Raw genomic sequence first — 17,832 nt, 5'->3', positions numbered from 1 at the left:
TTGTACAAATACTCCAAAATCGTGATTTTATGTATTTTAATCATGTTACTGTTTATGGTGTAGTCTAGATAGGATACAGCTGCTGATACGCCATCAAATCAGCATAATTTTTGTAACTGTAAAACAATAATTAATATTTTACAGTACTGTGATGGTTGGGTTTAGAGTTGAGGTAGATGTTAATAAAATACAATAAATGGGAAATTTCATGAATAATATAAATAATTCTTGTTAACTTCTGTCCACAACTGTATCTGATCTAGCAACAACCCTGTTTTATGACTGACCGAAACAAGCTATATTTATTCACAAAGTGTTTATTCGGATGTCAGACCAATGTTGAAACAAAACAATACACAAACAAAGCATCTTAAACTGATATTAAATCATTTCAAAATAGCTGTATCTGCCTGGTTTCGAACCAACAATCCCCACATGGAAGTCAGGAACCCAAACCACTGCACTATATCACTTGAGTAGTTGATTTTCCAAAGTGGGGTTTAATACCTCAATTTGCTCAACTATTCTTTGCTGAAACTGTTCCAGTGCAATACATAAAAATGACCACTAGGCGTCACTGTAGAGTGGGGTTTCGAAACGTTTCGAAGCTTCGACACATTTGCTTCAACTGTTTCAGTGTTTCACGAAGCCTCGCTTTGCCCACCACTACCTCGAGGGCCGGTGTCCCTGCACAGTTTTGCTCCAGCACTAATCAAACACACCTGAACACCCTAATTAGTGTCTTTAAGATCACTAGAAAGCTACAAGCAGGTGTGTTTGAATTGGGGTTGGAGCAAAACTATGCTGGGACACCGGCCCTCCAGGATCGAGTTTGCCCATCCCTGCACTAGATAGTTTGTTGTGTTATGTTAGGAACTTAATGAAAGGTATTGAGACGAGAGTGAAAATACTGGTGTTAGAGTTTGAAGAATTTGATTATTTTCTTCATAGTGTGTGAGGCATTACATTTTTATTTTTAATTAATCGAGAGCAGTATTAAACCAAGAGTCCAACTTAAAAAGTCCTGCTATTGTGACTTTTATCATGTAAAGAAACTATTTAAAAACATTATCTATTGTGTTGTTTTTCGTGTGCGTGCTTTGTAGAAATGTTCATTCATTCATTTTCTTTCTGCTTAGTCTCTTTATTCATCAGGGGTGGCCACAGCGGAATGAACCGCCAACTCATCCGGCATGTGTTTCACACAGCGGATGCCCTTCCAGCTGCAACCCAGCACTGGGAAACACCCATACACTCTCATTCACACACATGCACTACGGACAATTTAGCTTATTCAATTCACCTATAGCGCATGTGTTTGGACTGTGGTGGGGAGCACCCGGAGGAAACTCACGTGAACACGGGGAGAACATGCAAACTTCACACAGAAATGCCAACTGACCCAGCCGGGACTCAAACCAGCGACCTTCTTGCTGTGAGGCGACAGTGGTAAACACTGAGCCACTGTGCCACCCTGACTATTATGCAATTTTATAATAATAATTACTATGCAATCTGAATACAGCTTGTTCATTTAAGGGTACTATATTAGGTTTAGACATATAAATATAATATATTAGGCTTATATAATTTAGTAAAATAAGGGAACTTAATTTAGTTTTAAATTAGGACAGTTAAACTAAATTAGGACACTTTAAATATATATAATAATATAATATATATATATATATATATATATATATATATATATATATATATATATATATATATATTTAAAAATTATTGTACAATGTTTTTAGTACTGTTGAGTTTCAGGTTTAAACTTTTAAAATGGTTGTTATTAAGTTTAAGTCTACAATTTAAACTTGAAACGGTTATTTTTTAATGTAAATTATTATTATATTAGAATTAAATGTGAGTGTACAACAACCTTAAACTTAAAACTTAAGTTTAAATTATTATTGTTATACATTACGGTGAAATGTCAGTGTATAACAAACTCAAACTTTTAAAATGGTTATTACATTTAAATTAATAATATATTGTGACTAAATGTCAATGTTCAACAAACTTAAACGTTTAAAATGGTTATAAAATTGAAATTATTATTATATTATGTTTAAATGTCATTGTACAACATATAATTTAAATTTAATAACATTTTAAAAGTTCAATTTCATTTTAAACTTAAACGTTTAAAACCGTTAATAAATGTAAATTATTATATTATGATTAAATGTTAAACTTAAATGTTTAAAAACGTATAAAAATTTAATTATTATTATGAATATTTGTCATTGTGCAACATAAACAAACTTTTAAAACTTAATACATTTTGGATTAAATGTTAGTGTTCAACAAACTTAAACGTTTAAAATAGTTATTACATTTAAATAATATTATGATTAAATGTCACTGTACAACATGAACTTTTAAAATCGTTATTATATTTAAATTATTATACTATGATTAAATGTCAGTGTACAACAACCTTAAACTTTTAAAACTGAAGTTTAAATTATTATTGTTATACATTACGGTGAAATGTCAGTGTATAACAAACTCAAACTTTTAAAATGGTTATTACATTTAAATTAATATTATATTGTGACTAAATGTCAATGTTCAACAAACTTAAACGTTTAAAATGGTTATTAAATTGAAATTATTATTATGTTGTGATTAAATGTCATTGTACAACATATAATTTAAATTTAATAACATTTTAAAAGTTCAATTTCATTTTAAACTTAAACGTTTAAAACCGTTAATAAATGTAAATTATTATATTATGATTAAATGTTAAACTTAAATGTTTAAAAACTTATAAAAATTAAATTATTATTATGAATATTTGTCATTGTACAACATAAACTTGAACTTTTAAAACTTAATACATTTTGGATTAAATGTTAGTGTTCAACAAACTTAAACGTTTAAAATGGTTATTAAATTTAAATGATATTATGATTAAATGTCAGTGTACAACATGAACTTTTAAAATCGTTATTACATTTAAATTATTATTATATTATGATTAAATGTCAGTGTACAACTAACTTCAATGTTTAGAGCTGTTATTCAGTTTAAATTATTATTATATTATGATTAAATATCGGGTTACAACATAAACTTGAACTTTTAATACCGTTATTAAATTTAGAAAGCACGAAATCAAGCTCACAACAGAACGTGTAATTTCAGTAGGTGTTTTGATATGCCTTTTAAAATTGAGAAATGTTGGCAGAGAATAATATAATGCTTAATCTGTGTAGCGGACAATTGGAAAGCCACTACACAATAAAAAAAAATGGCGTTGCTGTTTGTTCAAGCTACTTATTCAAAATGAGCTGAAACAACACAACTCTTTTTTTTTTTAGGAGGGACAACTTAATTGTTTTATGTTCAATCCACTTAAAATTGTCAAAACGAATAAATTAACTTAATTCCTTCATGTTGTCCGAATACAAATCGATTGTGTGGAACCCAGCATTTTTACTGTGTATTTTATTGATAATTATTTATATTTATTAATGAAAACGCAGCTAAATATAGCTTCTTAATGACGTCATGCTGAAGTCCTCTGGTTGGACGACGTTTCCCAGAATGCAACTTCAAGAACACGCCGCAAACGCTTCCGGTTAGAATCATATCGTCCAAAGATGGCGGACCTTCTGGGCTCGATCTTGAGCTCCATGGAAAAACCTCCAACCGTTCACGATCAAGAAAGCCGACGGAAAGCCAGAGGTATAAAGTTTTAATCCTACAAACAGACGTCCTCTTTGCGTAGAAGACGAAACTGAGCATGCTTGTTGATAACCAAGTGAAACTTGATACAGACCCGAGTGTCCTCTACGACGTTAAACAATGTAATAAATAAGAGCCAATCAGCGCCTGAGAAATAATATATGTACGTGCTTACGTCATTTGACGTTGACAGTCCTCTGTCATAGGTGGTTTGTTTATATATTTTGCGTGTTAAATGCATTAAATTGACTTAATAACATAATAATTTAATTAATCTTAAACACACACACATTTCATTATGTAAAATGTCATTTTTTGTAGAAACGAGGAATCTACAAGATGGCAGCCAGCATTAAACAATATTGTAGTAACTTACTATAATGTTGTTGAACCATAAAGAATGTTATGGTAATTCTGTATTTGCCGTGCTAACAGAACAATTATAGTCATAAATAATTAGTATAGCAAACCAAGTGCTGTAGTTTTCTTAAACTATAGGGTGTATTATACTACATTACACCACAGCTTAAAGCCACTGTAGTATACTAAGCTAAAATATACTACAGTATTTATTAAGATTCATCAGTTCACTATAGTTAATACTGCAGTATACTTTAACATTCATAAACAAACTCGAACTATACACTCACCGGCCACTTTATTAGGTACACTTTACTAGTACTGGGTTGGACCCCCTTTTGCCTTCAGAACTGCCTTAATCCATCGTGACAGAGATTCAACAAGGTACTGGAAATATTCCTCAGAGATTTTGCTCCATATTGACATGATAGCATCATGCAGTTGCTGCAGATTTGTCGGCTGCACATCCATGATGTGAATGTCCCATTCCACCACATCCCAAAGGTGCTCTATTGGATTGGGATCTGGTGACTGTGGAGGCCATTTGAGTACAGTGAACTCATTGTCATGGTCAAGAAACCAGTCTGAGATGGCGCGTTAACTATTTTTTGTGGTATATTGTATGCTTGTGCAGAACAAGCTGCCAGACTGAAGAAGCTTGAGGAAGATGAGAGGAGGAAAAAAGCAGAGTTCAGGAAGAAGGTAAAGCTCGGTCTCTCTGTCTTTGTTGTCTTTCTCATATTTGCCTTTGACATATTTAGTTTTTGTTTATGAATATGTTTTTGCTTTAGATGGAGAAGGAAGTGTCAGACTTCATTAAGGACAGCACACTGCAGAAGAAGAAATATAACCCAATGGGGAAGATCGAGAGAAGCATTTTGTAAGTGATACTTTAGTATCCCTGAGAAACTATTATTAATATTTAAACTATTATGATTAGAATTTTAATTGTTTTGTTGTGTATGTTCTTTTTATCTTTTTATTACTATTTGTTATGTATGTGATTTGTATTTAGTAGTGAAATCTTGTTAAATTAATTGAAAATGTAAAAAATATTTAGGTAGTTTCAAAGGCAGCATTTATAAGTTGTTTTAGTTAATTCCCATATCATCCAGGGTCCGATTAAAAGTTAATGGTATTCATTCGTTCATTTTCTTTCGGCTTAGTCCCTTTATTCATTAGGGGTCACCACAGCTGATTGAACCGCCAACTTATCCAGCTTATGTTTTACACAGTGAATGCCCTTCTAGCTGTAGCCCTGTACTGGGAAATATCCATACACACTTATTCGCACACATACATGGCCAATTTAGTTTATTCAATTCCCCTATAGTGCATGTGTTTGGACTGTGGGGGAAACCGGAGCACCTGGTGGAAACCCACGCAAACACGAGGAGAACATGCAAACTCCACACAGAAACGCCAACTTGCTGTGAGGCCACAGTGCTGACCACTGAGCCACTGTTTTGCTCATTATTTGTACATATGTTAATTCAATGTTAAATGTATTTTAAATACAAGCTGCTATATATATATATATATATATATATATATATATATATATATATATATATATATATATATATATATATATATATATATATATATATATATATATATATATATATATATATATACATATATATATATATATATATACATATACATACACACATGCGCACACACACACACACACACACACACCATCTGTTTTTCTGTTCCTGTAAGTATTTTTAGGTAATACAGACCTGTGACATTGACTTTTGTCTTTTGCAGTGTTAGGAAAAAGTAACCTATTACATTCTTGAGCCTATTTTAATCTTTAAAACCAAAAAGTCTAAATAATCTAAAAGTCTTATGGCCAAAATCCAAAAATGCAAAAATAACAACACTTACATTACTAATTTATTATGCTAATGTAATGTACTTTCTATATATGCTTGACTTTTTTTAAGATTAAGGCTTAAGATTTAAATATATTAATTGTTTTACCCAATAATGGTCCTGTTTCACTCCAGTTCCTTTACATATACTTGCCAGAGTTGTTTTTTTTAGACTGAATATGTTTACTACTGATTGAACTGTTAGCAGAAGTTTTCAGTTCATGTTATTGTCTTCTCTGCCTTTAGGCATGATGTAGCTGAGGTAGCTGGACTGACATCATTTTCTTTTGGCGAGGATGAAGAAAGTAGATATGTGATGCTGTTTAAAAAGGTATGTATTTGATCTTTAAATCTACATTTAAATGCATCATTATTTTTTCTTGAATTATTCTGAGCTTAGCTTTAAACAGCAGATGGTGCTGCATACTTTACTAACAGCCACAGGCTGCTTGCAAATTCCTTACAATATTACTTTAACCTGAAATAATCATTATTAAATTAGGAAAGGTTTAAGTGAATTACACAATTCATCCATTGTCTGTTGTTAAGAACTAGCTTAAAGTGTCATCTGCTACTAAAAACTAGCCCAGAGCGCCGTCTGCTACTAAAAACTATCCTAGAGGGCTGTCTGTTGTTAAAAACTAGCCTAGAGCACCTTTAAAAACTAGCCTAGAGTGCCGTCTTCTGCTAAAAACTAGCCTAGAGCTTTGTCTGCTGACAAAAAACAGTCTGGTGAGTCATCTGTTGTTGAAAACTAGTCTAGAGTGCCATTTGCTGCTTAAAATTAGCCTAGAGCGCTATCTGTTGTTAAGAACTAGCCTAAAGCGTCATCTGCTACTAAAAACTAGCCTAGATGCTGTCTGCTGCTAAAAACTAGCCAAGAGCGCTATCTGTTGTTAAAAACTAGCCTAGAGCGTCGTTAAAAACTAGCATATAGTGCTGTTTGCTGTTAAAAACTAGTCTACAGTGCCATCTGCTGCTAAAAACTAGCCTAGAGCTCTGCCTGTTGTTAAAAACTAGCCTAGAGCACTGTGTGCTGTAAAAAACTAGTCTAGAGTGCCGTTTGCTGCAAAAATCTAGCCTAGAGCGCCGTCTGCTGTTAAAACTTAGCCTAGAGGGCCACCTTTTGCTAAAAATTAGCCGAGAGCACCTTTTACTGCTTAAAAGTAGCCTAGAGTGCCATCTGTTGTTAAAATTTAGCCTAGAATGCCATCTGCTCTACGAAACTAGCCTAGAGTGCCATCTGCTGCTAAAAACTAGCGTAGAGCGCCGTCTGCTGCTCAAAACTAGCCTAGAGCACTGTCTGTTGTTAAAAACTAGCCTAGAGCGCCGTTCGGTGCTTAAAATTAGCCTAGAGCAGTCTGCTTTTGAAAACTAGCGTAGAACGCCGTCTGCGGCTAAAAACTAGCCTAGAGTGCCGTCTGCTGCTAAAACTAGCCTAGAGTGCCGTCTGCTGCTAAAAACAAGCTTAGAGCACTGTCTGCTGTTAAAAACTAGCCTAGAGCGCCGTTTTCTGCTTAAAAATAGCGTAAAGCACCATATGTTGTTAAAAACTGGCCTAGAGCGCTGTCTGCTGTTAAAAACTAGCCTAGAGCGCTGTCTGCTCTTGGAAACTAGCCTAGAGTGCCGTCTGCTGCTAAAAACTAGCCTAGAGCGCTGTTTGCTGCTCAAAATAAGCCTAGAGCACGGTCTGCTATTGAAAACTAGTGTAGAGTGCCATCTGCTTGTAAAACTAGCCTAGAGCATCATATACTGCTAAAAACTAGCCTGGAGCGCCGTCTGCTGTTGAAAACTAGCCTAGAACATCGTATGCTGCTAAAAACTAGCCTAGAGTGCCGTTTGCTGATAAAACCAGCCTAGAACGCTGTCTGTTGCTTAAAAAATTAGCTTAGAGTGCTGTTTGCTGATTAAAATCTAGCCTAGAACGCCATCTGCTGTTGAAAACCAGCCTAGAGTGCCATCTGTTGTTGTAGATCTAGGCTCTATGTTTTTTTCAGCTTCGTAAAATATGGCTGTATCGTTGGTTGGTTAGTTTGTTTTATTGTTTGTGCTTTGGTATGAAGGAGTTTGCACCATCAGATGAAGAACTGGAAGCTTATCGTAAAGGAGAAGAGTGGGACCCGCAGAAAGCTGAGGAGAGACGCAGGCTAAAGGTACAATGAGATCCATCCTAAACATCATCATCCTTTCTTATCTTTTTTGTGTATTCAATAGAAGAAATACATTCATAAAAGTTCAAAACCATGTGAGTTTCAGCAAATGATGAGGAAATCTTCATTTTTGAGTGAACTATACCTTTAAAGGAGCACTTTACATTTAATTTTACAACTCCTCTACAGTTTAATAGTTGAGTTTTACCATTTTTGAATCCATTCAGCCGATCTATGGAGCACGTTTAGGTTAGCTTAGCATAGATCATTTAATCGGATTAGACCATTAGCATCTCACATTTAAAAAAACGAACAAAGAATTGAATTAAATTTGAAATTAAATTTATTTCAACAGCTATGCTGAATTGTCAAAAAAGCCAAAAGAAATGAGAAATGCTTAAAAGTCTTGCATTTTAATTCATGTTCAATTACACTGATAAATAATGCACGTTTTACTAATATTTCAGACACCGCATTTGAATATCACCAGTATTAAATTCAACTAATTTTACTGAAGTTCTATGAACATGTGTATGTGACTTTAAAACTGTCAATGTTTATTTAAATATTAAGTGTATGTGACTTTTAAAAATGGGCAATTTTTTAAATGTAAATATTGAGTGTATATGACTAAAAATTTACCGTTTTAAAGTCACATACACTCAATATTTACATAAAAAATTGACCTGTTTTAAAATGCACATACACTTAATATTTACATAAACATTGACAGCTTTAAAATCACATACACTTAATATTTACATAAACATTGACAGATTTAAAATCACATACACTTAATATTTACATAAACATTGACAGATTTAAAATCACATACACTTAATATTTAGATAAACATTGACAGCTTTAAAATCACATACACTTAATATTTAGATAAACATTGACAGCTTTAAAATCACATACACTTAATATTTAGATAAACATTGACAGATTTAAATCACATACACTTAATATTTAGATAAACATTGACAGCTTTAAAATCACATACACTTAATATTTAGATAAACATTGACAGATTTAAAATCACATACACTTAATATTTAGATAAACATTGACAGCTTTAAAATCACATACACTTAATATTTAGATAAACATTGACAGCTTTAAAATCACATACACTTAATATTTAGATAAACATTGACTGATTTAAAATCACATACACTTAATATTTAGATAAACATTGACAGATTTAAAATCACATACACTTAATATTTAGATAAACATTGACAGCTTTAAAATCACATACACTTAATATTTAGATAAACATTGACAGATTTAAAATCACATACACTTAATATTTAGATAAACATTGACAGATTTAAAATCACATACACTTAATATTTAGATAAACATTGACTGATTTAAAATCACATACACTTAATATTTAGATAAACATTGACAGCTTTAAAATCACATACACCTAATATTTACATAAACATTGACAGATTTAAAATCACATACACTTAATATTTACATAAACATTGACAGATTTAAAATCACATACACTTAATATTTAGATAAACATTGACAGATTTAAAATCACATACACTTAATATTTAGATAAACATTGACAGATTTAAAATCACATACACTTAATATTTAGATAAACATTGACAGATTTAAAATCACATACACTTAATATTTTTTTTAAAAATGACCGTTTTAAAATGTTTATATTAAGTGAAAATGAAATGTTAAGAAGAAGGTCGCTGGTTCAAGTCCAGGCTGGGTCAGTTGGCATTTCTGTGTGGAGTTTGCATGTTCTCCCCGTGTTTCCTTAGGATGCTCCGGTTTCCCCCACAGTCCAAACACCTTTACTAGAGGTGAATTGAGTAAACTAAATTGTCCGTAGTGTATGAGTGTGAATGTGAGAGTGTTTTGGTGTTTCCCAGTACTGTGTTGCAGCTAGAAGGGCATCTGCTGTGTAAAACATAAGTTGGCGGTTCATTCCACTGTGGCGACCCCTGACAAATAAAGGGACTACGTCGGAGGAAAATGAATGAATGAAATGTTAAGTACAGTAAGGACTTTCATGGTGCTACATATACTGGGGTATGAATTAAAAAGGTGCTTGATTTAAAATGAATGGTGCTTTTTAAAAAAGTCCTTAAAATCCAAAAAACGAACAGAGTTTTGATCATTTTGCTATTTAATGCTTGACACTTCTGTAGTTACATCATGTACTAAGATCAACAAAAAATTAAAAGTAGCTTTTTTCTAGGTTGAAATGGCTAGGAACTACACTCTCATTCTGGCGTAATAATCAAGGAACTTTGCTGCTGTACCATGGCTGTAGCAGGTACAATGATATTATGCAGCACCTGAAAATAATCCCCTACTATGTAACTGCAAAAAACCGCTAAACCCAGAGATCGGCTGAATGGTTTCAAAAATGGTAAAACTCAATGGTTGAACTCTAAGGGAGTTGTAAATTGAGCCTATTTCCCTAAAAAGTGGAGGGTTACTTTAAGTTGAGTCATGCTGTCTCTAAAATCTCCTCAGGAAAAGGCAGCACGGGAGGAGGAAGCGGCCAGTCACACTCAGAAGAGGCCTGCGTCGCCCAATTCAAACTACAGAGACAAATACAGCCATCTGATTGGAACATCTGCTGCTAAAGACGCCGCCCACACACTTCAAGCCAACCGGGCATATGGCTGCGGTGAGTGTGGATGTCAGATTAATGTTACAGAGTCACATGGAAAGAAAAAACACCCAAGGAAAATAAGATGATAAATATAGAGTTAAGCCTGAATTAATCATACCTCTGGCAAATTTTGACTTGGAGTTAGTTTAATTCTACCAGCAATTAGATTTTTTATTTAGCAGAAATGACACCGGCTTCTCCCAAATGATAAAAAGACAAGAGGCACCATTGTGGGAAAATTAATTCTCAGGTTTTATTTGCATTTGAACTAAAACTTTAAGTCAGAATTTGCCATGAGTATGAATTATTTCTACAAAAGGTAACAAATATGTATACTGACCCACTACTTTATAAGTTTACCTACACTTTAAAGCAAATATCTAAAGGCACTTTCTAAACGCAAAACTGACAAACAAACAGCTGATGGAGTATAACATTGCACTAGCCTGCTCATTATCCAATCACAAGATGGCGCCAAACAGTCAAAAAAGCAAAGCTGACAGAAACAAAACTGGCTAAATTAAGTATAGATTACACACATGTTCATTTACAAAGCGGTGCCAACCAGTCAAAAACCATGGCGTAACAGACAAGCAGGTACATATATGTTATGAATGTGGATGTAAGTACATGGATTTGAATGTTTTCACTGACGGTCAAGGTGATTCGAAGTTCCCGAATGAGTCTGTGTTACTTAGAGGTTGTTATCTTGGAATAACATACCTAGGAATATTGCAACTGACCAATCAGAAGTGAGTATTCCAGACAGCCGTCTAATAAGTTGGGTATAAAATGCATCCAGGTGGTTGTTCTCGCAGAATAAAGCCTTACAGGCTTATCAGCTTGTTGTATAAGACTGAATTGTTATATTTCTCCAGAAACAACCACCTGGATGTATCCTGCTTATTACATGGATACTTTCGATAAAACGTAATAATTAGACGACACATTTTTTCTAAGCCATAATAGATTATTAACTCTTTAATTAAAAACAAGCTGACAGAAACAAAAAATGGCTGTGTATTATTCAGTCACAAGATGGCATTAAACTGTCAAAAACCGCGGGAAGACAGTCAAGCATATAAATGTAAAGCTCAAGATTATTCATAGTATTTTCTCTCTAATCTTTATTTGTACATATTTATTATTACAATTAATATTTATCTTTGCACCGTTGGATAGTGTCTACATGTATTTAAATATACTTAATTTTTTGTTTAGTCTTTCTCTTTTTATTTATGTATTTATTATTAATATTATTATTATTATTATTATGTCTCACCAAACACATGTAATTTCAGACTGAAGTAACTTACAGCTATTTAACTATTGTATGTTCTGTTTTTGGTAAGGGCTGTGGGGTTTGTGAGTGTATATTAGGCTTGGGCGGTAATATGGTATACCGCGGGATCTAAAAATAACAACGGTGTCAGTTTCAATACCGTTATACCGCCATAACAATGCACTTGTATAGGAGACAAGTATTAAATAATAAATATTATTTATTTAATGCCTAAAAATGCTATGCATGATTGTCATCATGGGACAGTGTGGAGGAAAGAGAGAGAGGTGAGGTAAAATGGTGAGTCGCGCACCAAGTGACCTGGTCTTAAAAAAGAACACAACCTCTGCAGTTTGGCAGTATTTCGGGTTTCGACCGAGCGAGAAGGGAGACGTGGTGAATACGAACTAGAGGTCTGCATTCCCGCTGCTGTACCGCGGGAGCCGACCAGATTTCTTGCGGTGCAGGAATAAATTTCCGAATAAATCGCGGGAGCGGTCGGTAACTCTGGTGTAATTTGAACTAGAGCGGGCGCGCGGTCTAACAATATCGCTCCCGAGTGAGCGAGCACGCGCGCATTTATATGTGTGTGTGTGAATAAGAGAGCCCCCCCTTCCTCCCATTTAAAAAAAACTAATTACTAAGTATGTTCATTTGGAGCTGTTTTATTGTAAATAAGTCAGTAATATGTTTTATTATTATTATTTACAAAAGAAAAATAAATAGTAAACATTAGCAGCAAATACATTAGCAAACAGTTTAGCTTATTAAAATTAATAGCTATTATAAAGAAATAGAATCAAGCCATCAAATCTCATTAGCCGCTTCTTCACTGTATAACTTACACATTCTGATTAAAGAGCAACGAATGAAACTCTTATTTATTTAGATTTCTTTTTCCCGTTGATTACATTAAATAACGGGTCACTTTAAAAATGCACACATTTAATGTTATAATAAAAGCATTCGATTGCTTTCCTAACTTTTATGCTCATTTAGGACGAAATTAGTTGTGTTTGAAAAAAAAAAAACCCACCAAGATCGCCATCTTTAGATATTATTATTATTATTATTATTAATTATGCATATATGTCTGTTTAAACACGCACCCAAAACCCAGACTTTCACTGCGCTTCAAATCGTGTGTACAGAATCCATTTGGGAAACAGCGTCTATTTATCCCTATGGAGTGCGTCAGCTGACAGTCACGAACCGCTATATGACTGTTTTGAGGATTGCATATGAAGGGGAGACGGCACCTGTAATGAATAGGAAAGGGAATCCCTCCTAATTTATATTTATTTCAAAGTGTTTCCATGCCTAAACAAAGCGAAAGCACAGAATAGACTCACATTTAAGAGTAAGAGTTTTTTTTATTCCTTGTGTATATTTTTAGACTACATTTTATGTACAATTGTATATATTGTAAATTTTAAATGTTCTTTTCCTTAAAACTTTACTTTTTATATTAATATTATATGTTAGGCACCTAGGGTCAGAGAGTAAAGTAATTTCGATTGTCTATATGTCCTGTACATGTGGCTGAATTGACAATAAAGCTGACTTTGACTTTGAAGGGGCGGCCCCTGGTGGTTCGGCGGTATGGGTTGCGTATAGGGAGGCTCGGCTCTTTAATGTTTATTTGCCACTCTTCAGAGTAAGACTGAAAATACAGTAGAAATCCGGGAAAATACCTTTACAGGATGATAGCGGGATAGAATTGTAAAATATGGGAGAATCCCGGGAAACACGGGAAGGTTGACAGGTACAGTGTGTATATGTGTGAATGAGAGAGAGCGTCCCGCGCAGATCTCTAATACGAACAAGACAAACAGGTGACCGCGAACCTAAGGTCGCATATACGGTATTCAGTTTCTGAATGGTTTGGGCACAAGACAACAGTTTGGCGACGCTGTCTGAGCCTTACATCATCTTTTTTTACTATGCACGGAAATACCGGATACCGAGGTAAAATAGGGAGGAGGTTTGACGGTATCAAAATTTGCATACCGCCCAAGCCTACTGTGTATACTTGGAAAATCAATAAAAAATATTCAAATTAAGATTATTCACAGTACCCAAATGAACCTGTGTTATAAATTACAGCAGCTGTTATTGAAGAATAGCGTTCCTTGGAATTATTGGGACTGACCAATCAGAATCAAGTATTCCAGACCGTCATGTAATAAAGGACAACCTTTTTATGTCTGGAAGTACAGTAGCTCAAAATGATTTCTGTACTACATGCTTTTTGCCTTTAATTTCATTTAATTTAATGATTTTTTTTAATCATATTTGGTTACAGTTCCTGTGGCTAATAAAAGAGACACTCGCTCCATTGAGGAAGCCATGAACGAGATCAGAGCCAAAAAGAGGCAGAAGAAGGGCGACGAAGAAGCTGCTGGCAGCGGCAGCAGTGTGTGAGAGAATCGAGTGTGCGTATATGTGTGTGATCAGTCGTTATGCACAATATAAAGGTGATGGAACAGTATTTAACTCCTATAACAATGTTTTACATGAGCAGCCAGGATGTGGCAAAGATGAACTGTCATGCACATAAAGGTGGTCCAGAACTACCCTAGTATAAATGCACTGTTCAACCATGCTTTAAACCATATATTACTGTGTTTTTAGAGAGTGTTCTTAGCGTAAACCCAAACACGGCGTGTAAAATTGATAATTGTGTATTATTTTGGCATGTGCATTTCTAATAGCTCTGTTTAAAAGGCGTTCTTCATTTAAAGCATTTGGTTTTAGATTAGGGTGCAATTTCATCGGTCATATTTATTGCCTTCATAGCTGTTTGTCTGACTCCATGGTCATTTTAATCACGTTTATTTGTAGTTATGTGAGAGTATGTTATAAAAAGGGATAGTTCACCCCCAAAAATAAACATTTCATCACCTTCAAGTGGTTCAACAGTTTAATGAGCGTCTTTCTTCAAGATACTCTGGAGAATTTCGGAGAGCAGCAGCCATTGACCTCTATAGTAGGAACAATAAAAACTCTTTAGTCAATGGCTGGTTTATTTTTTCATCCTTTTTCAGTATTTCTTCATTTGTGTTGAAGAAAAGAAAGAAACTCAACTGGTTTTGAACATGTAGATGGTGAAGTACTTTCATTTTTGTGTGAACTATCCCTTTAAATGAGCAGATTCTTGTAACATTGTTAATTTGGTTTGTTTTAAAATAAATGTAAGGACTAGTCTTGTTTTTTTTTTGTACGCAGTTGTTGTATGCAGTGTGTTTTTATTGGGTTCTGATAATCCTGTATCTCATCACATGTGTGTCAAATATATTTTGTCAATTTACACTGGCTTACCATCATTCTGGGTCGTGGATCATTATTATGTCCTCGTGTATATTCATAGATATATACATCTATGGTGTATATGGACTAGATGGATCAAACATGATGTTATTTGATATTTAAGCCTGTTGTAAAAACAAAACGAACATCTATTTCAAAATAAAGCTTCAGAATCAGTTGTGTTAAAGACACTGTATTGACTGAATGCTTATTAATGGATTACATTTATTATTCTCTTGCTTCACAGAGTTGTTTTTCAAGACAATTTGGAGAAATAAAAATTGTGTGATGTCTTAAATATTCAGTCATTCATTTCCCTTCGGCTTTTTCATCAGGGGTCACCACAGCGGAATGAACCGCCAATTAATCCAGCATATGTTTTACACAGCAGATTCCCTTCCAGCAGCAACCCAGTACTGGGAAACATCCATACACGCTCATTTACACACATACACTACGGAAAATTTAGTTTATTCAATTCACCTACAGCGCATGTCTTTGAACTGTGGGGGAAACCAGAGCACCTGGAGGAAACCCACACCAACACGGGTGTCTTAGATATGTGTTGTCTTATTGCTTTTCAGTTTTTATACTCATATTTTATGAATTTTAATTAATTAAATACATATTAATGTTAATAGTAGCTTATGAAGGGCATGTATTGATAACTATATGTTAAGATAATCAAATTATTAATGATTTATTAATCATTTTACCATTTCTTAACTATTTAGTTTTTTATAGTTACCTTAAGTTATATTATTTCGAAACCTCTCCATTTTTAAATATCTATTTAGTTTGTTCTTAATTAAAGGGATTGTTCACACAAAAAAATAAAATATACTCATCCTGAGAGTATGCAAGTATGTCTTCAAAACAACATTAGCACTATTTAATTGACTGAACAATGTACTTTGATAGTCATTTGCTGCTAAATGATTTCCCTGTTTAGAATTAGCACAGAATACATGTCTGAAATCATTTAATTAAGGAGAAAGTCCAAATGTGCGAATATAAAACCAACTTCAATCTCATCCTGAGGTGAATCTAAACTTTTATTTTCTTCTGTTGAACATAAAAGAAGATATCTTGAAGAATGTTGGAAACTTGGGACCATTGACATTGACTGTGAGAGGTAGGTTAAGGGTTTCGGTGGGGTAGGCGTTAATAAAATACAATTTAATGGGTAATTTAGTAAATAATATGAATAATATTCGGTATAATTACTGTTTTACATTACTGTGAGGGTTGGGTAGAGGTAGACTTTAAACAATACAGTTTAATGGGTAATTTAGTAAATAATATGAATAATATTCGGTATAATTACTGTTTTACATTACTGTGAGGGTTGGGTAGAGGTAGACTTTAAACAATACAGTTTAATGGGTAATTTAGTAAATGATATGAATAATATTCGGATAATTACTGTTTTACATTACTGTGAGGGTTTGGGTAGAGGTAAACGTTAAACAATACAGTTTAATGGGTAATTTAGTAAATAATATGAATAATATTCGGTATAACTACAGTTTTACATTACTGTGAGAGTTTGGGTTGGGGTAGACGTTAAAAAATACAGTTTAATGGGTAATTTAGTAAATAATATGAATAATATTCGGTATAATTACTGTTTTACATAACTGTGAGGGTTGGGTAGAGGTAGACGTTAAACAATACAATTTAATGGGTAATTTAGTAAACAATATGAATAATATTCTGTATAATTACTGTTTTACATTACTGTGAGGGTTTGGGTCGGGGTAGACGTTAAACAATACAGTTTAATGGGTAATTTAGTAAATAATATGAATAATATTCGGTATAATTACTGTTTTACATTACTGTGAGGGTTTGGGTAGAGGTAGACGTTAAACAATACAGTTTAATGGGTAATTTAGTAAATAATATGAATAATATTCTGTATAATTACTGTTTTACATTACTGTGAGGGTTTGGGTCGGGGTAGACGTTAAACAATACAGTTTAATGGGTAATTTAGTAAATAATATGAATAATATTCGGTATAATTACTGTTTTACATTACTGTGAGGGTTTGGGTAGAGGTAGACGTTAAACAATACAGTTTAATGGGTAATTTAGTAAATAATATGAATAATATTCGGTATAATTACTGTTTTACATTACTGTGAGGGTTTGGGTAGAGGTAGACGTTAAACAATACAGTTTAATGGGTAATTTAGTAAATAATATGAATAATATTCGGTATAATTACTGTTTTACATTACTGTGAGGGTTTGGGTAGAGGTAGACGTTAAACAACACAGTTTAATGGGTAATTTAGTAAATAATATTTGGTATAATTGGTGTTTAACATTACTGTGAGGGTTTGGGTAGGGATAGACGTCAATAAAATACAACCAGTGGGTATTTTATTAAATTATATGAATTATTCTCGTTAACTTACGGCCGCAGCTGTATCCCTTCTAGCTTTTGATTGTGATCTCGCGAGACTTGTTT

The 17,832-nt window shown here is 33.5% G+C and overlaps 1 protein-coding gene across 1 annotated transcript; it reads left to right on the top strand.

Moving 5' to 3' along the window:
• The first annotated feature begins 3,585 nt into the window (after positions 1-3,585).
• On the top strand, positions 3,586-15,652 carry spag7 (sperm associated antigen 7). The gene is made up of 7 exons (XM_056458803.1): positions 3,586-3,708; positions 4,703-4,770; positions 4,860-4,948; positions 6,198-6,282; positions 8,015-8,104; positions 10,622-10,778; positions 14,351-15,652. Exons 1-7 carry the CDS (start codon positions 3,624-3,626, stop codon positions 14,467-14,469), a joined length of 693 nt encoding a protein of 230 aa, XP_056314778.1. The 5' UTR covers positions 3,586-3,623; the 3' UTR covers positions 14,470-15,652.
• The last annotated feature ends 2,180 nt before the right edge of the window (positions 15,653-17,832 follow it).

The sequence above is a fragment of the Danio aesculapii genome, chromosome 5, assembly GCF_903798145.1.
Source record: "Danio aesculapii chromosome 5, fDanAes4.1, whole genome shotgun sequence".
NCBI lineage: Eukaryota > Metazoa > Chordata > Actinopteri > Cypriniformes > Danionidae > Danio > Danio aesculapii.
This window is presented reverse-complemented; position numbering and strand designations above follow the sequence as displayed.